The sequence below is a fragment of the Hemitrygon akajei genome, chromosome 16, assembly GCF_048418815.1.
Source record: "Hemitrygon akajei chromosome 16, sHemAka1.3, whole genome shotgun sequence".
Taxonomy (NCBI): domain Eukaryota; kingdom Metazoa; phylum Chordata; class Chondrichthyes; order Myliobatiformes; family Dasyatidae; genus Hemitrygon; species Hemitrygon akajei.
In genome coordinates this window covers 63,853,029-63,878,298 of record NC_133139.1, presented here as the reverse complement: position 1 = coordinate 63,878,298, position 25,270 = coordinate 63,853,029, and the positions used below count along the sequence as shown (strand labels likewise).

At 43.5% G+C, this 25,270-nt stretch overlaps 1 protein-coding gene across 8 annotated transcripts in view; it reads right to left on the bottom strand.

Moving 5' to 3' along the window:
- The window catches only part of kank2 (KN motif and ankyrin repeat domains 2), a 156,606-nt gene that overhangs the window by 57,700 nt on the left and 73,636 nt on the right, over positions 1–25,270 (bottom strand). For 3 of the 8 annotated variants that reach the window (XM_073069038.1, XM_073069039.1, XM_073069036.1), the window contains exon 2: positions 3,432–3,523. The exons of 3 other annotated variants lie outside the window; for them this stretch is intronic. In XM_073069038.1, coding sequence (XP_072925139.1) covers positions 3,432–3,468 — 37 coding nt within the window. In that variant the 5' untranslated portion in view covers positions 3,469–3,523. Of the gene's footprint in view, positions 1–3,431; positions 3,524–16,069; positions 16,158–20,402; positions 20,553–25,270 lie in introns of those variants that run through there. 2 more of the 8 variants (XM_073069040.1, XM_073069041.1) reach the window with 2 other exon arrangements.

Below are 25,270 nucleotides of genomic sequence, written 5' to 3'. Positions count from 1 at the left end.
CTTTTGAGAACATACCAGACATACCCAAACCAAATGCCATAGATGAACCAGTAGTCTGCTGACAGCTAGATCTGTAGCATTCAGAACCATACAGAAAAATCCAGGTATTACCTATAGAAGGCCATTTCAAGGGCAAAGAAGCAATTTTGACTGAAGTTAGAGACGGAATCAGATGCATGTTGGCTCTGGCTGGGTTTGCAGGCCATTACTTCCTACAGAGCAAAACCCAACACCATGATGGCTGTCATGCTTCACTCCCAGTTGAGCTCAACACCTTTTATGCTGCTTTGAAAGGAAGAATAAAAGTGCACCTATGCCAGTCCCTTGTGATCTCTGTCTCAGAGGCTAATGTCAGAACTTCTTTCATGAGGGTAAACCCTTGCGAGGTGTCTGGTGGGGCTTTGAAAACCTGTGCCAACCAACTGGCAGGAGTGTTCAAGGACCTCTTCAAACTCTCACTGTTACAGCCAGAGGTTCCCACCTGCTTGAAAATGGTGACAACCATACCAGCGCCCAAGAGGAGCAGGGTGAGCTGCCTCAGCAACTATCGCCCAGTGTCACTCATATCTACTGTGATGAAAATACCTTGAGATGCTGGTCATGAATAAAATCAACTCCTACCTAAGTGAAGACCTGGACCTGCTGCAATTTGCTTATTGCCAGTAAGTCTACAGCAGATGCAATCTCCCTAGCTCTTCACTCTTCACTTAAAGATGACAATTTAATTGGTAAAAAAATTTGCAGCATACTGCTGTGCTGTTTAGAGGGACTTGGGAGTGATTGTGCATGAATCACAGAAGGTTGGTTTGCAGGTGCAGCGGGCTATCAAGAAGACAAATGGAATGTTGGCCTTCATTGCTAGAGGGATTGAAGTTAAGAGTAGGGAGGTCATGCTGCAACTGTACAGGGTACTGGTGAGGCTGTCCTGCAGTACTGGGTGCAGTTCTGGTCTCCTTACTTGAAGAAGGATATACTGGCTTTGGAGGCAGTGCAGAGGAGGTTCACCAGGTTGATTTCAGAGATGAGGGGGTTAGAATATGAGGAGAGATTGAGTCATCAGGAATTGTACTCACTGGAATTCGGAAGAATGAGAGGAGATCTTATAGAAATATATAAAATTATGAAAGGGATAGATAAGATAGAGGCAGGAAAGTTGTTTCCACTCGTTGGTGAGACTAGAACTAAGGGATATAGCCTCAAGATTCAGGGGAGTAGATTTATAATAGAGATGAGGAGGAACTGCTTTTCCCAGAGAGTAGTGAATCTGTAGAATTCTCTGCCCAATAAAGCAGTGGAAGCTACATCAGTAAATATATTTAAGACAAGTTTGGATAGATTTTTGCATAGTAGGGGAATTAAGGGTTATGGGGAAAAGGCAAGTTAGTGAAGATGAGTTCACAGCCAGATCAGCCATGATCTTATTGAATAGTGGAGCAGGCTTGACAAGCCAGATGGCCTACTCCTTATGTACACTCGGCCTTAGATCACCTGGACAATAGTAAAACCTACACGAGGCTGCTATTTATTGATGACATCTTAGCGTTCAACATAATCATACCCTCAGTCCTCATCAACAAGATCCAAAAGCTGGGCCTCTGTACCTCTCTCTGCACTGGATCCTTGATTTCCTCAATGGAAGACGACAGTTAGTCTGGATCAGAAATAATATCTCTTCCTCACTATAATCAACACTGGTGCACCTCAGGATGCACGCTTAGTCCGTTGGTCTACTCTCTCTACGCCCATGAATATACGGCTAGGCACAACTCAAATGCCATCTATAAATTTGCCAACAACATAACTATTGTTGGTAGAATTTCAGATGGTAATGAGGAGGTGTACAGGAGCGAGGTAGAATCAGCTGGTTAAATGGTGTTGCAACAGCAAACTTGCTCTCAAGTACATACTGGTCTTCCTGTACACTAGGATCAGATGTTGAAAAGGTGAGCAGATTCAAGTTCCCGAGTGTCAACATCTCTGAAGATCTATCCTGGGCTCAATATATTGATGCAATTATGACAAACGCATGACAGAGCTGCATTTCATTAGGATTTGGTACGTCATCAATGACTCTAGCAAATTTCTACAGATGTACCATGGAGAGCATTCTAATTGGCTGCATCACCGTCTGGTATGGAAGGGCCACTGCACAGGATTGGAAAAAGCTGAATGAAGTTGTAAACTCTGCCGGCCCCATCATGGCACCAGCCTCCCCAGAATCAAAGGTACCTTAAAAGGCGATGCCTCAAAAAGGCAGCATCCATCATTAAGGCAGGGCATGCCCTCTTCTCATTGCTACCATCTAGGAGCAGGTACAGGAGCCCTTAGTGTTTCAGGAACAGCTTCTTCCCCTCTGCCATCAGATTTCTGAATGGACAATGAACCCCTAAACACTGCTTTGGTATTTTTTCCTCTCCTTTTGCACTATTTATTTAGTGTAATATTTTTAAATATTCACTTCTCAATGTAATTTATAGTTTTTATTATTATGTATTGCAATGTACTGCTGCCGCAAAACAACAAATTGCATGACTATGCCGAGATATTAAATCTGATTCTGACATTCCAAAGTGAATCAGTTAATACTTATCCTGGTTGAACTCCATCTGCCACTTCTCAGCCCAGCCTTGCTTACCGTCACTATCCCACCTTCTACACTATCCACAGTTGGGGTGGAATTTGTTATATGCATCAAGGAAGGGTTTTCAAAGCAGTATGTAGAATGTCCTACTAGAGAGGGAGCTGTACTTGACCTTGTTTTGGGGAAAGAGCATGGGCAGGCAGTGGAAGTATCTGAGGAGAACCCCAGTGTGAATAGTGAACACTGCTCGGTAAACTTTAAGGTAGTTGTGAAGAAGGGTAAGGTTGGACCTCGGGTTAAACTGGGGCAGGGCTGACTTCAATAGTATAAGGCAGGACCTGGTGAGTGAGAGCAGTCTTTAGAAAGAAAATCAACATCTGCTAAGTTGGTATATAGGACAGTACCTCCTGTATGTATTTTGATAATAAAATTACTTTAGACTTTGGACTTTGAATGTTTGCTTTTCCAAGGGTATAGCAGTGATATAGTAGAGGTCATAAGTTTAAGTTGAGTGGGAAAGATTTAAAGGAGACCTGAGAGGTAATATTTTTCCACACAGAAGGGGCTGGGTATATGGAATGAGCTGCAAGTGGTAGAAGTAGGATCTATCAAAGTTCTTAACATGGTACACAGAGAGGCCAAATGCAGGAGATGAAATTAGCATAGACAAGACATCTTGGTCAGCATGGATGAATTGGGCCGAAGGGTCTGTTTCCATGCTGTGTGATTCTATATAACATCAAGGCCAATAGTTCAAGAAGTTATACTGAGCTGGCGAAGTGTCACCCTCAGGCTGAACTCTCCTTGTTTACGGAGCTTTGCAGAGGGTCGCTGGTGAGATTAGACGTACCAGGGAAGTTAGTTTTCATCTGAAGTACTTCTGCCATCTTCACTTCCGGTCTTCTGTCAGTCCCTCCACACTCAGCAAATCACACGGCGATTCTGTGGACAAGTACAGCAAATGAGAGAGGTACAGTGACAGGAGAGTTTGAATCAGCTCTACCATCACTGACATGTCATAAAATTTGTTGTTTTGCTGAAGAATACAGTGCAATACATTAAAATACCACTATAAGTTACATAAAGAAATATTAAAAAAAGTCATGCATAAAGAGGACAAAAAGTGAAGTAGTGTGCATGGATATCACAGGGTTGCCAGATGCTGCAAGGATTCACACAAGTATAGTTTTAATCTTCCTTTCACAGCATGCATAAAAGACCTTCAGCTCATTGGGGAGTGAAGAATCACAACTATTTAAGTTGTTAGATTTCACTTTGTCAATACTACCATCCCATCAAAACTAATCACTAAGCTCCAAGACTTGGGTCTTGATACTTCCCTGTGCGATTGGATCCTCAATTTCCTCAGTTGTAGACTCCAGTCAATAGAGACTGGCAACAACATCTCCTCCATAATCTCCATCGGCACAGGTGCACCACAAGGCTGTGTGCTTAGCCCCTACTCTACTAGCTTTACACTTATGACTGTGTGGCTAAGCACAGCTCCAATGCCATATTTAAGTTTGTTGGTGACACCACTGTCACTGGCTGAATCAAAGGTGACAAATCAGCATATCGGAGGGAGATTGGAAACCTGATTGAATAGTATCATAACAATAACTTCTCACTGAAAGTCAGTAAAAGCTGATTATTGACTACAGGAGAAAGAAGCTGGATATCTATGAGCCAGTCTTCATTAGGGGATCAGAGGTAGAGAGGGTCAGTAACTTTAAATTCCTTGGTGTTATGATACCAGAGGATCTGTCTGGGAGAAGCATGTAACAGCCATTACATAACAGTGTCTCTACTTCCTTGGAAGTTTGTAGAGATTCAGCGTTATCTAAAACTTTGATAAAATTTGATGGATGCACCATGGACAGTATCCTGACTGATTGCCTCATAACTAGTATGGAAACACCAATGGCCAGAACAGAAAAGTCTACAGTAAATGGAGGATACAGCCCAGTTCGACAGGAGAAGGGGCAAAAGCTGGCTATCAATGCAAACTGACAACTCCTGTAACACTGCTGGTGCCAAACTGTATCAGTCTCTGCCATTCCTTTGGATTCATTAGATGCGTGGAGAAGGGGAGCTTGCTACATGGGCAACAGCTTGCTTTCCATATTGTACTGCCCTGGCTTGCGTGCATATCTAGAAAAGATAGTTCGCAACATCCATGGTCAATCCTGACCAAGAGGCCCCAACATCATCTACTGTATTTCTCTGCTCTACTGTAAATGTCTGCAAGGAAATGAATGTCGGTGACATATAATGTAGTTTGATAATAAATTTATTTTAACTTTGAAGCTATGGTTTGTGAATTCTGCTTTGCTGCCTTAGTGACAGAGAGTTGTGCAGCATAGACAAAGGCCCTTTGGCCCATATGTGTCCATGCTGACTAAGGTCTATATTCAATCTAATTCCATTTCCCAGCACTTGGCCCATATCCTTCCAAAATCCTGTCTTCCATGTACCTACTCACCTACTTAAACGTATCTAATGTTCCTGCTTCATCAACTTTATCTGGCAGCTAGTTCCATATATCGTCCCTCAGATTCTTATACACACAAGAGATTTTGCAGATGCTGGAAATCCAGTGTAACACACACACAATGCTGGAGGAGCTCAGCAGGTCAGACAGCATCAATGGAGAATAATAGAGTTGATGTTTTGGGCCAAGATCCTTCATCATGAGTCCTTTGCTTTGCATTCTGTTGCTTTCAGTTGTACTACATCATTAGATGTAATGAAATTATCTCTATGGATGGCATGAAAAACAAAGTTTTTCACTGTACCTTGGTACTATGACAATAATAAAATGTTGATCAATTTGCTGCGATCACTGTTGTCTCACAGTGATCAAGATATGCGAAAAGAAAAAGATTGGTCAAGACAAATGTAGGTAGATATGTGAAAAGAAAAAGATTGGTCAAGACAAATGTAGGTCCCTTACAGTCAGAAACAGGTGAATTGATCATAGGGAACAAGGACATGGCAGACCAATTGAATAACTACTTTGGTTCTGTCTTCACTAAGGAGGACATAAATAATCTTCTGGAAATAGTAGGGGACCGAGGGTCTAGTGAGATGGAGGAACTGAGGGAAATACATGTTAGTAGGGAAGTGATGTTAGGTAAATTGAAGGGATTAAAGGCAGATAAATCCCCAGGGCTAGATGGTCTGCATCCCAGAGTGCTTAAGGAAGTAGCCCAAGAAATAGTGGATGTATTAGTGATAATTTTTCAAAACTCCTTAGATTCTGGATTAGTTCCTGAGGATTGGAGGGTGGCTAATGTAACCTCACTTTTTAAAAAAGGAGGGAGAGAAAAACCGGGGAATTATAGACCTGTTAGTCTGACATCCGTGGTGGGGAAAATGCTGGAGTCGGTTATCAAAGATGTGATAACAGCACATTTGGAAAGAGGTGAAATCATCAGACAAAGTCAGCATGGATTTGTGAAAGGAAAATCATGTCTGACGAATCTTATAGAATTTTTTGAAGATGTAACTAGGAGAGTGGATAAGGGAGAGCCAGTGGATGTGGTACATTTAGATTTTCAAAAGGCTTTTGACAAGGTCCCACATAGGAGATTAGTGTGCAAACTTAAAGCACACGGTATTGGGGGTATGGTATTGATGTGGATAGAGAATTGGTTGGCAGACAGGAAGCAAAGAGTGGGAGTAAACGGGACCTTTTCAGAATGGCAGGCAGTGACTAGTGGGGTACCGCAAGGCTCAGTGCTGGGACCCCAGTTGTTTACAATATATATTAATGATTTAGACGAGGGAACTAAATGCAGCATCTCCAAGTTTGCGGATGACACGAAGCTGGGCGGCGGTGTTAGCTGTGAGGAGGATGCTAAGAGGATGCAGGGTGACTTGGATAGGTTAGGTGAGTGGGCAAATTCATGGCAGATGCAATTTAATGTGGATAAATGTGAGGTTATCCACTTTGGTTGCAAGAACAGGAAAACAGATTATTATCTGAACGGTGGCCGATTAGGAAAAGGACAGATGCAACGAGACCTGGGTGTCATTGTACACCAGTCACTGAAGGTGGGCATGCAGGTACAGCAGGCGGTGAAAAAGGCAAATGGTATGTTGGCATTCATAGCAAAAGGATTTGAGTACAGGAGCAGGGAGGTTCTAGTACAGTTGTACAAGGCCTTGGTGAGACCGCACCTAGAATATTGTGTGCAGTTTTGGTCCCCTAATCTGAGGAAAGACATTCTTGCCATAGAGGGAATACAGAGAAAGTTCACCAGATTGATTCCTGGGATGGCAGGACTTTCATATGAAGAAAGACTGGATCGACTAGGCTTATACTCACTGGAATTTAGAAGATTGAGGGGGGATCTTATTGAAACGTATAAAATTCTAAAGGGATTGGACAGGCTAGATGCAGGAAGATTGTTCCCAATGTTGGGGAAGTCCAGAACGAGGGGGTCACAGTTTAAGGATAAAGGGGAAGCCTTTTAAGACCGAGATGAGGAAAAACTTCTTCATACAGAGAGTGGTGAATCTGTGGAATTCTCTGCCACAGGAAACAGTTGAGGCCGGTTCATTGGCTATATTTAAGAGGAAGTTAGATATGGCTCTTGTGGCTAAAGGGATCAGGGGGTATGGAGAGAAAGCAGGTACAGGGTTCTGAGTTGGATGATCAGCCATGATCATACTGAATGGCAGTGCAGGCTCGAAGGGCCGAATGGCCTACTCCTGCACCTATTTTCTGTTTCTACCAGCTGTAGTTCCAGTTGTTTCCAGCAGAGGGTGCATTTATACAGCTTCAGGATTTTACATGCGGTTAGATTGCTGGATCAATGCTTTATTAGGAAGCCAGTTGAATTCTTGGCTCAACAAAAAACTGACTGGAAGAACTCAATGGAACAAGCAGCATCTGTGGGAGGAAAGGAACTGTCAATATTTCAGGTAAAAACACCAGGCCCTGATGCAGTTTTGACCCAAAACATCAACAATTATTTTCCTTCCACAGAAGCTGCTTTACCCTCTTGAGTTCCTCCAGCTGAATTTTTGTTGCTCCAGATTCCAACATCTGCAGTCCCCTGTGTCTGAATTCTTGGCTCCTTCCCTGTCAGTTAATTCTTTCAGATACCTTGGGGAAACAAGATCATGAGAGGTGGGCATCACTAATGCTTATTGAGCATTTTGAATTATCCCTGAACTATGCCATTCCAGGGGGTAATTAAGGGGCACACACCTTGATGGATTTCGGGTCTATAGACGAAGTAAAGGGCAGACTGCCTTCCTGAAGTTTGTTAACCAATGATAAAGATTTACAATCTGGCAGTTTCACAGTTACTTGAAAAAAAGCATCTTATTCTTATGTGGGATCATGAATAGAGAAGCTGTTTGCACACTATGTCAGTGGGTGAATCATGGCAACACTTGCAAATAACCATTACTATTGCCTTTTAGAGCAGTTTTAGAGAGGGTACAGGAAAGATTTACAAGGATGCTGCCTGGGTCTTTTGAGGAAAGGTTGAGCGAGTTAGGACTTTTCTCTTTGGCGAGAAGGCAGATGAAAGATGATTTGATAATCTGCACAAGATGATAAGAGGTATGGATGGACTGGTCAGCCAGTGACCGTTTCCCACGTCAGGGGCAGGACATACAAACTCTGGGAACTAAACCCCAACCACTGGTGCTGTAAATCGTAATGCCACCCCTTTTATAGAAGAAGATTATATTGTAGTGGTAGTTATAAGAAAATTTAAGTATCTATGCTAGTTAAGTTTGGGGAATTGATTCAGGTTCAGTTCATTTACCACATGCACATTGAAACAGTGAAAATTGGTAAATAAATCTGAATTACTTTGCTCCTTTGCACAAATAATAGTAAGGGAAAATATTGCTGGGGTCTTAACCAAGGCTAATGAGGCAGAGGTGAAAGGAGAGGATGGCCTGGGGGAGAAGAGAAGTAGGAGGTTGGAGGAGGGGCCTGAAGTGGAGGAAAGGGATGAGGAGGGGTGACAGTGAAAGGGAAAAACATTAGTGAGAGGTGCAAGGAATGAGTTTCAGCAGTCAGAGAGGGAAAATGACCAACATCTATAGATGCATGGTGGAGGGTATCCTGACTGGTTGCATCACAGTCTGGCATGGAAACACCAATGCTCAGGAATGGAAAAGTCTGCAGAAAGTGGTGGATACAGCCCAGTGCATCATGGACAAAGCCCTCCCCATCACCGAGCACATTTACGTGGAGTGCTGACATAAGAAAGCAGCATCCATCAACAAAAACGCTCGGCAGCTCAGGTCCATGTCCTCTTCTTGCTACTATTATTGGACAAGCATTACAGAAAGTTCGAGAAATCGTTGTTCATGCCATCAGGTTTGATGCACCATCAATAACTCACGCCGAGACTTAGGAAGTGAGATATCGGCTTTTATTGACTGAAGAACAACACTACATCCTGGGGAAAATGAGGGAGAGCAGCAGGCCACAGTCGCCTTTATACAGGGGTCTGTGGGAGGAGCCACAGGGGTAGTCAGCAGGGTCTTGGGAGGAGCCACAGGAGCAGTCAGACAGGTATATCTAGTTCACCACAAGGTTGGAGGCTGATCTGATGGAATATAGGATGTTGCCCCTCCAACCTGAGTGTGGGCTCATAATGACAGTGGAAGAGGCCATGGATAGACATGTGAGAATGGGAAAGGGAAGTGGAATTAAAATAGGTGGCCACTGGGAGATCCCACGTTTTCTGGCGGACAAAGTGCTTGGCGAAGAGGCCTCCCAATGTACATTGGATCTCACTGATATACAGGTCACATCGGGAGCACTGGATATAGTAGATTACCCCAACAAACTCACAGGTGAAGTGTTGCCTCACCTGGAAGGACTGTTTGGGGCCCTGAATGGTGGTGAAGGCGGAGGTGCAGGGGCAGGTGTAGCACTTGTTCTGCTTGCAAGGGTAAGTGCCAGGAGGGAGATCAGTGGGGAGGAATGAATGGACAAGATCCCACACCAGCTGGTTCAGGAACAATTATTACCCTACAAACATCAGGCTCCTGGACGGGTGTGGATAGCTTCACTCACCACCACTCTGAACTGATTCTACAACCTCCAGACTCACTTTCAAAGCTTCTATGTACTCATGTTCCCAGTATTATTTACTTTTTTATTTTTATTTTTATTTGCACTGTTTGCTTTCTGTTGCACATTGGTTGTCAGTCTTAGGTTGATTTGATAAATTTGATTCTTTATAAATAAATGTCTTTACTTTCCTGTATATGCTATTTCAAAATAGTATGTGGTAAGATACAATACACGTACTCTCATATTAAATTTACTTTGAACTTTGTCTTTGTGCAGTGTAAAGTTCTTTTTCCATTCCCCATTCTGGTTAGCACCTCATCCTTTCTCTTTTCATCACCTGCTCATCTGGGTCCCCTCCTCCTTCCCTTCCCGCCCCCCCCCCCCCAAGGTCCACTCTCCTCTCTTATCAGATTCCTTCTTCTAAGGTCTTTTGCCCCTTCCACCTATCACCTCCCAGCTTCTCACTCCATCCCACATCCCCCGCACTTGGTTTCACCTATCCCCTTCCGGTTTGTACTCCCCCCCCACCCACTTTCTCATTCTGGCTTCTTCCCACTTCTTTTCTTGTCCTGATGATGGATCTTGGTTTGAAACGTCAACTGTTTATTCTTCTCCATAGATGCTGTCTGACCTGCTGAGTTCCTCCAGTGTGTGTTGCCCGGAATAAATCTCCCTCTACTTTGATTTGTCACTCACTCAGATTCAGATTTAGATTTATCTAACACGCGTACATCGAAATGTACAATGAAATGTGTCGGTTGCGTTAAGGATGTGCTGGAGACAGGTCTTGGGTTAGCTACTAAGTGAAGTTCCCACAACTTTTCTCAATAAAAACTCCCAGGGCAAGTTTGGCACAGGTTTAATATAGAGTAAAGTTCTCTCTGTGCAAGAATTGACAATTGTAAGCCCGAGTAAATCTGTTTGTTAATCCCACAAGATCAATATCATGGATTTTTTCCCCTCACTGCCGATTATAATTAGCTCCATTTTCTCAGTTGTGAGAGGAGATTTCAGGTCATGCAGCACTTCTCATGCAGTCCAAGGAGGATCAAATTCAAAGTAAATTTATTATCAAAGTATCTACATGCCACCCTGAGATTGATTTTCTTGCAGGTATTCACATGAAAGTAAAGAAATACAATAGAATTTATGAAAACTATACATAAACAGACTGGCAAGCTTCCAGCATGCAAAATAAGACAAATTGTGCGAATAAATAAATAATGCTGAGAACACGAGTTGTTGCGTTCTTGAGGGTGAGTCCACTGGTTTTAGAATCAGTTGAGTTGAGATGAGTGAAGTTATCCACACCAGTTCAGGAGCCTGATTTTTGAAGGGTAATTACTGTTCCTGAACCTGGCACTGTGAAGCCTAAGGCTCCTGCACCCCCTGCCCGATGGTAATGGCGAGAAGAGAATGTGTGGATGGTGAGGGGCCTTGATGATGGATGCTGCTTTCCTGTAAATCTGCTCAATGGTAGGGAGGTGCGTGTTGTGAAGCTGTGTCTCATTCTACGCTTTGTGACAGATGCCTCCTCAAATTACTCTCAGCCCTGAGCTCTATCATCTCTTTCATTAAACGCTGTCAGTGTGAGTGTGATAACCTGCTGTTTGTAATTTTCTCATTCCTCTCACGAGCTTAGTCAAAAACCCATCACACCACCCTCCACACTCCCGAAAGTCTGTGCTGTCGTGCTTCAGATTTTCTGGGTGGCAGAGGAATGTAACAGTTAAAATAACACTATCACAATAGCTTAGGAGGGTTAATGGCGCCTAAAAGTGACTCCTTTGCTTGCATCTTCAGAAACAGCTCTACTTCCATCTTTAATATCTTTATTTTTCCCATTCAGGGTTCTTTTGAAAACTCTGACCTGAAGTTACATGTTGACTACAGTTCTTTGCAGGAATGGGACTCACTCTCGGGGTTTCACAGCTGACCATTGTTGTTCGGCACGCCAAAGGTTCGGCCATAGAGTCCGGCTCAGATTCGGAAGACTGGGATCTCAGGACTCTGGAGCCGGGCGGATCGAAGGTCGGTGTCATGACAGGAGACTCGTGTGTCGTTGGGGGAGTCAGAATATCTGCAGTTGTGTGCCGAGATTTTTGGGCACAGAGCTCATAAAAAGCGACGTGGCAGACTTTTAACATCATAAACCAGCGAGTTGTTTGTTATGTCTCTCCGCTCGCTGGGAAAATGGCGAGACACCTCTTTCTCCCTTATTAGGGAGAGAGAGAACCTGTGGTATGTCAAATACCAGGTGAAACGCGAAGTCTTTGGTGTAACTGGAAGTCTGTGCTTTGCTCCCACTTGAGTGCTCAGTGGCGGATGCCAATGCTTTTTTTTGCCAGTGGGGGGAGGGGGGATTTTTGCTTGCTGCCGCTTATGCGCGGGAAGGAGGGGAACTGGGGAGGGACTTTGGGGTTCTAACATTTAAGTGTCATTCATTCTTTGGGGGACTCCTCTGTTTTCGTGGATGCTTGCGAAGAAAAAGCATTTCAGGATGTATATTGTATACATTTCTCTGACATTAAATTGGACCTTTAAACCTTTGAACAATGCCAGCTGTAAGATCTGGGTTCAATCCCCACTGCTGTAAGTAAGGAGTTTGTACTTTCCTCCCCTTGGTGCCCCAGTTTCCTTCCACATTGTAAAGACGTATAGGTTAGGGTAAGTAAATTGTGGGCATGGTATGTTGGTGTCAGAAGCATAGTGACGCTTGTGGGCTGCCTCCAGCACAATTTTCTGACTGTGTCAGTCCTTAATGCAAACGACGGCAGTTCAGTGTATGCTTCGATGTGCATGTGACAAATAAAGCTCATCTTTTCTTTAAACCAATACCAATGCTCGATGTGCCAGTGTTTGACGTCAGAATAGATTGATCTCTGACACTGTCAACCAGCCTGCAGAAGCCAGGATGAGAAGGCCTACCCGTAGAGGTCTGGGCAAGGACAGCTGGGGTCTCCAGGAGAATGTACTGTCCACCAGTACCCCAGCTGGCTCTGTAAAGTGTTACGCTAACCACCAAGCTCATGTTGGTATATCTTACAATGTATTACAGTGCAGTGAAAAGCCTGCCTTGCATATTGTTCATACAGATCAAATCACTACACAGTGTATTGAGGTAGAACGAGGTAGAGCATTAACAATGCAGAATAGGGTGTCACAGCTGCAGAGAAAGTGCAGTGCAGGTAAACGATAAAGATCGTAACAAGGATGATCATAATAGGATTGCAGATCAGGTGAGTGCTCGGCCCCAGACACAGAGGTGGTGGGGGTTACATCACAGCAGAGCTCCCAGCCTCATTCCTTTTCTGATCTGGTTGGAACTTTCTGATAAATTGTCAGGCCATCACCGTACGCTGCTGGGGAAGTGGGGAGGGGGAGGTGGTGCTGAAACAGGCCATTGGGTTCACATACTGCTGTAAAACACACAAAGGATCTGCAGGGACTCAACAGGTCAGAAAGCATCTACAGAGGTGAATAGCCATCAGATTTCGGAACCGTCCATTAAGAGATTAAAAGATTTATTTGTCATGTGCACATTGAAACATGCAGGGAAATGTATATTTTGTGTCTATGACCAACACGCTCCGTGGACGTGTTGGGGAAAGTCCGCAAGTGCCGACGTGCTTCTGGCAACAAACCCTGACCTGAGCTGGACACCTTTGGAGTGTGGGAGAAACAGGAGCACGCACTGCTCATGGGGAGAAGGTACAAACTCCTTACGGTCAGTGGCAGTTATTGAACACTGATTGAAGATCTCTGTAAAGCCATTTGCTAACTGCAACGCTGCGGCGTCCTACAACAGCAGGCTACAACTTGGGAAAAGAAGAAAGATTGCCCAGTGTGGTACAAGGGAAGAAATACAACGGAGTGCAGAATAAAGTGCTATAGTTACAGGGAAAATGCAAAGCAGGTAGACAATAAGATACAAAATCAATTGTGAGGTCAAAAACCCATCATATTGTGCTAGAGGACCATTGAATAGTCTATAACTGTGGGGCGGAAGCTGTCCTTGAGCCTGCTGTGACACGCTTTCAAGCTTTTGTACCTTCTGCCCGATGGCAGGAGGGAGAAGGGGAAATGCCCAGAATAGGTGAGGTCTTCGATTATGTTGGCTGCTTTACTGAGATCGCAGGAAGAGTCTCCTTGGAGCAAACAGGATGCCTGCCAGAGGAACTCAGCAGGTTGGGCAGCATCTGTGGAGGGAAATGGACAGTCGATGCTTCGGGCTGACCCTTCCTCTGGACTCTAATTGCATCATTTTGTGGAGTTTCTGTGAACTGTTTCAGAAAAGCATTCACATAGCTTGTTAAATGGAAACAGCGAAGTGGGGAGGAAATGGCGTCACAGAGGAATGTAACAATTGTCTTCAGATCAGAGGAGAACGGCTTTACTACTGACTAAACAACAGAACATTCAGAATACTCCCCGGCCCTGGGGATTCAGCTTTCCATTGATTTTCTGATTATATTTGTCTCAGCAGAATTCCTAGACTGAGAAGGACAAGAGGAACAGAAGCCTGAAGTCCCACACAACAGCAGGAGAACACAAACGTGCACTCACAGGCCACTTTATTAGGTACAGGAGGTGTCTAATAAAGTGGCCATTGAGTGGTGTTGGATATATTGGTTTATTATTGGCACATGTACCCAGACAGAGTGAAAAGCTTGCCTTGCCTACTGTTCATACAGATCAAATCACTACACAGTGCATTGAGACAGGACAAGGTAAAGCAATAACAGAATGCAGAATAAAGTGCAAAAGGCTTCAGAGAAAGTGTAGAGCAGGTAGACCATAAGGTGCAAGGTCATAAGGAGATGGATTGTGAGGCCAAAGGTCCAAGAGTTTTAATAGTGGGACAGAATTTGTCCTTTAGGTTAGAGGATTAAGGAAACTAATTCCAATTTTCTCACAAGATGTTTGGGGAATAGTTTCCTCATAATCAACACCTTGTTTCACCAGAGAGACAAGCCCAGAGTTTCACAGTGACATTCAAGCTCCACACGAGTACTCGTTGGATTGTGTTATTATGGTGAGTGAGAAACTGTAACAACTTCCTCAACGGCACCATTTCAGGTGCTAATGACTGTTAGAGAAACCACCCCTTCATCTTCTCTGTTGCCATTACCCAGGCCCTAAAACAATGGCAGCAAGAGAAACGCAGCTACAAGAACGTAAGGACTGCACGTCTCAAGAACTCTGCAGAGACAGCTCTTCCCGATCAGCTCAATAACTACCAGACAAGCAGGAGTTGGACAAAACTGGGTTTTTTTACCTGGAGCTGCAGAGACCAATGGGAGGCCTAACAGAGGTTTATAAGGTTATGAGAGGCATCAGTAGAATAGGCAACCACTATTTTACTCTCAGGGTTGAAATGTCTAACATGACACTTTTGGAGTATTGTGAGAAGTTTTTATCTAAGGATGTGCTAGCATTGGAGAGAGTCCAGAGGAGGCTCACAAGTATGATCCTGGGAATTAAAGGATTAAATATGAGGGATGTTTTGGAGAATCATGGTGGGTGTGGGGGTGATTCTCATTGAAATCTATTGAATATTGAATATAGAGTGGATGTGGAGAGGATGTTTCCAATAGTGGGGTGAACCTAGGACCAGGGAGCACAGGGCGACCAGAGCTGAACATGACACTCCAAGTACTGTCTAACCAGAGCTTCAGAGAGCCACATGTATACCTCTCGGCTCCTGAACTCAGTCCGCTGACTAATGAAGGCCAACACAACATATGCCTTCTTAACCAAACTTGCACAAGAACTTTTAGGGATCTATGCAAATGAACCCCAAGTTCCCTCTGTTCCTCCATACTGCTGAGAATCCTGCCATTAACTTTCTGCTCTGCCTTCAAATTCGACCTTTGAAAGGGAATCACTTCACACTTCTCCAGGCTGAACTCCATCTGCAACACACACACACACACACACACACACACACACACACACACACACACACACACACACACACACACACACACACACACACACACACACACACACACACAAAATGCTGGAGGAACTCGGCAGGTCAAGCAGCATCTACGGAGGGATTAGTACAGGATTAGTGTATGTGGGTGGAAGTTTCTATCCAGTACGTAAGGGGTTACACCTACAGGAATGGATGGATGTGACTGGGATCTTTCCAGAGGCTGGGAGGTGACCAAAAATGACATTTAGTACTGGTAGGGGAGACGATGGAAAAATTTCCACTTGTGTAGGAACACAGAGTCAAGCATCACCACATCCAGATGGTGTTCCTACATGAACCAGAGCCCAGCACAGCCAAATTAGGATTGACACACATAGACACACACAGAGAGACAAACATACATGCAGACACGCACACACAGATAAGCATACATGCAGACATGCACACAGAAAAATGTACAAAGAGCAGGACACATAACCAAACCCATTCTCACCTCCACCCCTGCAAGCTTCGGACTAAGTGATATTGTCAGCGGCTCCCCAGACAGTCTCTCGTAGCCCTGGATGCATAGCCGTCCTCCCCCCACACTGGGTCACACTCAGTTACTGCAAATGAGCCTGACATTCTGCATCATGTGACAATGTTTACAGGTTTGGCTTTAATTCTCTAGGCAAAGACTGCACATTGCTGACTTTGTTTCACTCTGGTCTCATTAACCCCTTGACTGCCTGCCTTGTTCTTTTTCTTCCCCTTTCTTCAGCCCGTGAATCTTTTCTGCTCTCTTTTGCAGTTTAACAACACCTTTCCTATATAAAACAATAAGAGGACAGGTCTGTTTCCCAGGGTAGCCGAGTCTAAAGCTATGATCAAGGTTAGAGGGAGGAAGTTTAACATGCATCAGAGAAATGAGCTGCCAGAGGAGGTGGAGGAGGCAGGAAGAACATTCAAAGGTCAAAATAAATCTATTATCAGAGTACTTACAATATATGTCACCCTGATTCATTTTCTTTTGGGCATTCACAGTAAATACAAAAAAACACACTGGAATCAAATGGAAAACTGCACACAAGCTGGCCAAACAACCAACATGCAAAAGACAACAAACTAAAAATGCAAAAAGAAACAAAGAAAAATAATAACAATAAATAAATAAAAAACATTGAGAACATGCAATGAAGAGTCCAGGAAAGTGAGTAACCTGGACAGACATTTGAATGATCAGGGCATAGAGGCACATGGAGTTTATGGAGGGAAGTGGGATTAGTATAGACGGGTGTGATGGTTGGCACAGGCATGATGGGCCAAAGGGCCTGATTCCGTGCTGTACAGCTGTATAATTATAACTGCGGCCATATCAATGTGATCAACACTGAATACAATAAGTAACCTCATTAGCGTCTTGTACAACTGGCACACTGCAGTGAAAACTGAATGAAGGTTCCTTAGCAGATGAATAGAGGAACAGAAGATGTGATCAGGAGAGAGACTCCAACTCTTCCACTGCTAGATTGACAACTGATTTGATTCTACTTCCTGCACTCGTTCTGAGGTCAATTTCATCAACTTTGCCTCCAGCTGCCTCCATGCCTTTGAATTTACTACCTCTGAAAGTTCTCTCCCTGTTTTTGTTCTCTCAGAGACAGAGTATTCACTGATACCTTTTACAACAACGCACTGAATCTTACAGTTATCTTGACTATACCTCTTTCTACCCTGTCACTTGTAAAGATGCTATTCACTTCTCTTAGATCCCCCATATCCACTGAATCTGTTCTCAGGATGACACTTTCCATTCTGGAACATCTGAGATGTCCTCTCCTTTCAAAGAATAGGGTTAAGCTAAGTCTCTTTGATGTATGCCCACTCTGAAGAGGTGATCATATAACCATATAACAATTACAGCACGGAAACAGGCCATCTCGGCCCATGCCGAACGCTTACTCTCAACTAGTCCCACTGACCTGCACTCAGCCCATAACCCTCCATTCCTTTCCTGTCCATATACCTATCCAATTTTACTTTAAATGACAATATCAAACCTGCCTCTACCCTTCTACTGGAAACTCGTTCCACACAGCTACCATTCTCTGAGTAAAGAAGTTCCCCCTCGTGTTACCCCTAAACTTTTGCCTCCTAACTCTCAACTCATGTCCTCTTGTTTGAATCTCCCTTACTCTCAATGGAAAAAGCCTATCCACGTCAACTCTATCTATCCCTCTCATAATTTTAAATACCTCTATCAAGTCCCCTTTCAACCTTCTACACTCCAAAGAATAAAGACCTAACTTGTTCAACCTTTCTTTGTAACTTAGGTGCTGAAACCCAGGTAACATTTTAGTAAATCTTCTCTGTACTCTCTCTTCAGGGAACTATGCACCATTATTCCTAGATCACTCTGTTCTACTACATTCTTCAATGCCCTACCATTTACCACGTATGTCCTATTTTGATTATTCCTACCAAAATGTAGCACCTCACACTTATCAGCATTAAACTCCACCTGCCATCTTTCAGCCCACTCTTCTAACTGGCCTAAATCTCTCTGCAAGCTTTGAAAACCTACTACATTATCCACAACGACCAGGAGGTTGATAAGTTCTTGATTAGTACAGGTGTCAAAGATCACAGGGAGAAGGCAGAAGAATGGGGTTGAGAGGATTAATAATTGAATGGTGCAGACTCAATGGACCGAATGGCCTAATTCTGTTCCTATGTCTTATGGTTTTATGGCCTTCCATGGTGTTTACCTCCTTTCCATAGGTTAGTTGAGATAAGTGGTTGTCCCTGTGGAGTTCCTGGTCAGAGGGGCTTCAGACAAGTCCATGAGAGAACCTGAGAAACAGAGAGGTCTGCTATAAAGCAGAGGTGACGTCACTGGCATGGCATATGTGTAGTGTAAACAACAGCTATATTTGGGCCAAATGGCTAATGTCTGTAGTGTACACTCCATGTAATTCCATCTTTGTAAATTCAGGATTAAATTCAACAGCCAGACTGGGAAAAGAGCTGAGCAGTTGCCGAAGCAAACAAACAAGAAATGCTGTGGAAAAATCAGTCAGTCTTTCCAGCGTTAAACCCTGCACATGTTTCTCATTTAATCCAGTGAAACAAAATGACTCATGACCAAGCAGCAATTTGTGCAGGCAGGAGGATGTGAGGAAATATCTCCCTCAGGGAGGCCTCTCGCTGCCCACTGTAACTGGGCGAAAGTCGCAAAACCCAAAACAGAGCAGAGAAGGGACCCCAACAGGAGCTTTTAAGGACAGCACTGACGCTGTCTCTAATTTCACTGGGGGTGAGGTGGGAGGAGGAGGGGGAGGGGCGGAGGGTTCTGGAGACTTGGGACCCACACCACGAGGTTCAGGAACACCTACAACCATCAGGTGCCTGGACCTGTGTGGATGACTTCACTAGCCTCTTTAATAAACTGACTACACACCCTATAGACTCACTTTTAGGGTCTCTGCCTTTGTTATGTATGATTTTTCATGGATTCTTTTGTCTATTTTTATTTTCCTGTGGGTGCCTGCAAGAAAATGAATCTCAAGGTTATGAAGTCCTGTCCTCTCTGCTTCCTGGTCTCCTCCACACTAGCCATTCTAGACACTGCCATGTTACACTCTATGATGAGTACTCCAGCATAAAACCTCTGGCTTCCAAGAGGCCCTGACCTCTGAGTAAAGTACAACAAAGTGTGGCCGGAGGGTGCTTCCAAAAACAAGGCAATGCTAAAATTGGCACAAACAAAGTAAGCAGAACCTTCAGAAGCCGCATATTGGTCTCGAAACAAGGAAGCTGGGAGACACACTGACCTCAGACAAACTGTGTGGCACGTACACACCCTCGGGAATAGAAACCCTTGCAGATGAAAATCCTCAGATACACAGACAATCAGCAGTAAAAAATGCACAAGTGCAGAGCTGTGGAAAAGTCTCACACACAGTCCCACACATACACAAATACAGTCTCACACAACATCTCACTCATATACAAATACAGTCTCACACATACACAAATAGTCTCACACACAGTCCCACACATACACAAATACAGTCTCACACACCATCTCACTCATATACAAATGCAGTCTCACACATACACAAGTACAGTCTCACACATACACAAGTACAGTCTCACACACAGTCCCACTCATTTACAAATACAGTCTCACACATTGTCCCACACATACAAATAGACTCACACATATAATCCCAAATACAGTTTCATACACAGTCTCGTACATATACAAATACAGTTTCATACATAGTCCCACACATACAGTCACAAATACCGTCTCATTCACAGTCTCACATATACATGGTCACACAGTCTCAGACATAGTCCCACACATAAATGTTCACAAATACCATCTCATACACAATCTCGTATGTATACAGTCACAAATACAATTTCATACATATAGTGACAAATAGAATCTGATACCCAGTCTTAAATATTTACAGTCACAAGTACAGTCTCATACATATACAGTTACAAATACCATCTCGTATCAAAATAAACCAACCCTCAGAAATCCAAAGAAACAAAATTCCTTTAAAATGGAGCTGTCAAGAAATACAGGCTTGACCACATCCTCGAAAATGAAAGCATCAGAAGCATAGAACCTCAGAAAAACACCAAGCCACAGTTTTGTTAGAACCTCCACAGGTTTTCACACCACTGTCCCATCCATAGCAGCCCTGTGAGCCTCAGTGCTTATATAAACTCCGTTTCCTGAACTGCTGAAACACCAGAGGGGGAGTGAATGCTGCACGGGGTTGAATTCAATTAATCAATCAAATAAAAAAAGCTGTAGTGATAATTACCTCGTCGTTTCTGCAAAAGCTTTTTCCTTCCCTGGTTGATAGATCGCCCCAGACAATCTCAGATTATGTCTGCACGTCTTCGAACTCTGACTCACTGCTTCGGAGAGCTTGAGTCACTTTGTCTTTAACCAAATGAGAGTGTACAGCATTCTAAACAAAAGTGGGGAAATCACTTGTAACAGAGTTTAAAATTAGAAGAAGGCACAGGGCACTTTGCTGTGTTCAGGTCACTGAATAATGGGGTTAAGCTCAAACCACTCACTGTTTCCTAAAGATGTCCTTTCCTGTTCATTTCCACTTGCTTGTTCCTTGAGGAATTTACAAACAAGATCTGATGCCTAGTCTCAGGATCAGAATCCAGAGCTTTGGACACTCAACTTTGCCTTCTGATTTCCACACAGTACATCCTTGTGAATGTGGCCATCTTTCCCCAGAAGGCCAGAGATCCGAATGGACGGATGTTGAGTCAGCAGGCTCTGAGATAAAGACCAGTGATCCCTGTGGTCAGTGACTGAGATGGACAAGTGCAGGTGACTGCTGCTTCTGTGCACGTGACCTCCCTGCCATCAGGGTGGGTTGATGCCCAGTTCAGCCATTGGCGTTGATGAGTCCCCTGGTTGGCAAGTGTCAGGATTGGAGTTCCGTGTGGTTGAAGCCCAAAGGTCGAAGATCAAAGTCAGCGAAAGACGACGAATCCTGAAGGTAACGTGTCTGGAAGTTGAAGGTCTGATGTCTGTATATCTACGAGTTCAGACCAGGGACAAACCCCAGGCTGGACGGTCCTGGGATCAGAAGCCCCCATGAGCCCAAATGGGTGGAAGGAAGAAAAGCTTGTTTTGCTGTTGTTGTTTTATTGCTGCAGTTGTGTTGCTGTTTCTTGTGTTGTTCAGCTGGACATTGTGGCCATGCTATGTTTACCCAGGAATGTGCGGTGACATTTGCGGGCTGTCCCCACCACATCCTTAGATTGTGTTGCTTGTTAAAGCCAATGATGTACTTCACTGTATGCTTTGATATACATGTGATAAATAAATGAATTTGAATCTTTTCAATGTCTTCTCTACTTGAAGACTGCTGCAATGTTGGGCATCTTTGCCTCAGGGAACGTTGTTGGATTGGAGACATTTTTCCTTCTGCAAGATGCCAAAAATGCATCATAAGCATCAAAATGTTGAGCGTTCTTCCTTCACAGCAACTCGCAGTCCATGTTTTACTGCTCTACGGCTAGGAATGTACATTTTAAACTCCAGATTCTTGGGGGGGGGGGGGAGTCCGTTATTCTTCCCTTGTGAACCTTTAAAAAATGCTAACTCCAACTCTTGGAAGCGCAGTCCCCCAGAGAAACACTTCTAAATCCAGACCCTGAGAAATGCAGTGTTTAACCTCAGAGACCCACCCAGCTCTGGAACATGAGAATAGAGGGTGCATTCCCTCACCGAGGGTATCTCCAAGTAAATCTGTAATGACCATCATTGAGATTTAGTCCAGCAAGTAATCCCATTAGTGTCATAAATGATCCTCTTACAATGTCTACACTTTCTTGAAGCCTTGGTAATGAAAATAAAGAGGTGAATGCAGTTTCAATCTTAACATTTAAGAAAAATTTGGATAGATACATGGATGGGAAGGGAATAGAGGGCTAAGGTCCAACTGCAGATCAAAAGGACAAGGCAGATCATAGTCTAGCCCAGACTGGAGGGGCTGAAGGGCCTGTTTCTATTTTGTAGTGTTCTATGCAATATTATAGTTCAAATTCTAAAACAATGTTAAATCAGTAATTTTGTTCCACTGCTCCATGTTTCCTAAAAAACTTCAGTGATATAAATTCTTACAGCCTTCTTGAGATTCAGATTTATCACACGTACATTGAAACATAGAGTGAAATGCTCCATTTATGTAATCAACCCACACAACCCAGGGATGTGCTGGGGACAGCCGCAAGTGTTGCCACACACTTGGTGCCAACACGGTATTACCACAATGCTTGGCAGAGCAAAATCATAGAGGAATTTATCTATGTAAATCTGTCATTCTATAGTAGATGCAATTTAAAAAAGGGTCAGCCCATCGAGCCCACCTTTAAAATCTACATTCTTGATATGTTGCTGTAAAGCAGTAAAACATGGGTTGCATGCATCAAGCATGAAAGAAGGCTCAATACTTTGATGCCTATTGTGTACTTGTGGGCATCTTGCAGAATAAAAAATGTCTCCAATCTAATAATGTATGTACAAATAGACACTCTGCCTGAATGTCCTACCACCCCCATCCACCTCACTCCCCAACTCACAGACACTCTCATCCTTCACTGGTCACTTGTCATCTTTTATTACTGCTGTTTCGCACATTTAAATAACTGCCTGTTTATTATAATAGTACCAGCAACATTATACTATCTCACATAAAGATGCACCTAGCTTTTATGACAACCAGTCAATCTTTACGCATGTCACTCAGGGATGTGCTAATTTTATTTTGTGACTATAAGTGCTGGACCGTAACTACATGTTCTGCATTTTGCACCTTGGCTCTAGAGGAACAATGCTTCGTTTAGCTGTATACATGTGAATGGATGAATGTTAATACATTTGAACTTCAATCTGCACCGTTAAGCAACCAACTACACTGACCCCATTTTATTCTCCCCACATTACTATTAACTCCCTCTAGATTCTGCCCCTCACCTATACACAAGGGGTAATTTAGTGGCCAGTCATTCTACCAGTCCAAGCATGTTTCGGATGTGGGGGCTTTCGTGGTCACAGGGATAACAAGGAAATTCCACATGGACAGCAGCCGGGGTCAGGATTCAACCTGGGTCAGATCTGAACCCGAGTCACTGGCGTCGTGAAGCACAGACCCACAAAGCTGCTTATCAAATGATGCTAGTAGAATGATCCCATCAGTTGCACACCCCATTAGCTCTGGAATCATTGTCACGATGGAGAGGCTTGAGAGTTCCGAGATCCGAAGAGACTTGAAGTCTAGCCACTTGGCACTTAGCTTCAGGTAGGGTCACCCATGATGGAAAGAGTCAAAGGGGAGGTTCCCAAAAAAGCGATCCAACCAAGACCTAAACAGTAGAGCTGGCAGAAGATGATGACACATCTCAATGGCAGTGAAGCTGGAGGAAAGCTTCAGCAGTGAAGGGTCCCAGTCATCTTGGATTCCATTCCACTAGACTCTGACCCCAATTTGTCAAGGACGTGTGGTGGCTGCTCATGTTAAACAAAGTCATACACTTTGGTGTTCTCCATTAAGGGAATCCATCCTAACAACCTGGATTAAGTCCCATGGTGATCACCAAGTGGTGAATGGGGCAGGATCGTGATCCTGAATCAGCCTCTACAGCCACCTGAAGACCCACCAATAGGAGAACATCATACTCAACTCAAGTGATATCACTACTACTATTAGTCCTGGAAATAATTCTCTCTTAATGCCCATCCAATACCCTCTCTAATAATAATAATAATACTTTATTGATCCCAGGTGGGAAATTCCTTTGTTTCAGCAGCAACATTTAAAAACACACTTAGTAGTGTGCAGACTTAACTAATAATAATGCACAAAATAATAATACTCAATAATAATGTACCAAATAATAAAACAGTGTCTATTGTACTATGATGTGTGTTCTCCTGTCACACAGAGATGCCTGTTGTATATGCTTATTGCATTTGGTAGGAAAGATTTCTGTAACGATCCTTGTGACAGCGGAGCTGAATGAGTCTGTTTGAAAGGGGTGCTTCGCTGTTTATTCAGTGGGTCATGGAGAGGATGTGCCAGATTGTCCGTAATGGTTAACAGTTTGTTTAGTGACCTCCTCTCCACCACTAACTCAAAAGAGTCCGGGTTGTAGCCAAGGACGGATCCAGCCTTTTTGATGAGTTTATTTAGTCTTTTTACATCAGCAGCACCGATGCTGCTCCCCCGAAATAAAGCCACAAGGAAGACTGCACTCGCTACAACAGACTGGTAAAAGATCTCCAACATCCTGCTGCACACATTGGGATCTCAGCTTCCTTAGAAAATAGAGTCTGCTCATCCCCTTCTTGATGTTGGTTTTCCAGTCAAGTCTATTGTCGAGGTGAACACCCAAGTATTTGTACTCCTCTGCCACCACAACCTCTTCTGGCAGAACATATACGGGACTCATCGAAAAACCTCTGATGGACTTTTTCCATCATTCTTAAATTTAGAAATAAGTTTTGTATTAGTATAGCACCTTTCCTCTCTTCCTAAAGCACTATGTACCTCATCAAAGATCAGCTTTATTCACCATATGCATGTATGCATATGTATTAGGAATTTACTGTGGTGTGTTGGTGTGACATGCAACAACTATAAAAATAAAGTATTATATAAAATAAAGTTAGAGGTTCAAGATACAAAGTATTCTTGAAATACGGTCATTGTTCACCATTCATTTCATCTCAGCCTCAGCTCACACTTCCTGTGGACAACTGACCGCCAGGTTCAGGAACAGTTATTATCCCTCAACCATCCAGCTCTTGAACCAAAGGGGACAATTTCACTCACCCCATCACTGAACTGTTCCCACAACCTATGGACTCACTTTCAAGGACACTTCATGCCATGTTCTCGATATTTCTTTATTATTATTGTTTCATTCCTTTTGTATTTGCACAGTTTGTTGTCCTTTACACACTGGTTGAACACATAGGTTGGTGCAGTCCTTCATTGATTCTATTATGGTTATTATTGTAATATGGATTTATTGAGTATGCCTGCAAGAAAATGAATCTCAGTATTGTATATGGTGACATATATGTACTTTGATAATAAATTTACTTTGAACTTATATCTGCATCCTGATCTTTAAACCATTGGCTGATGGGAAAGCA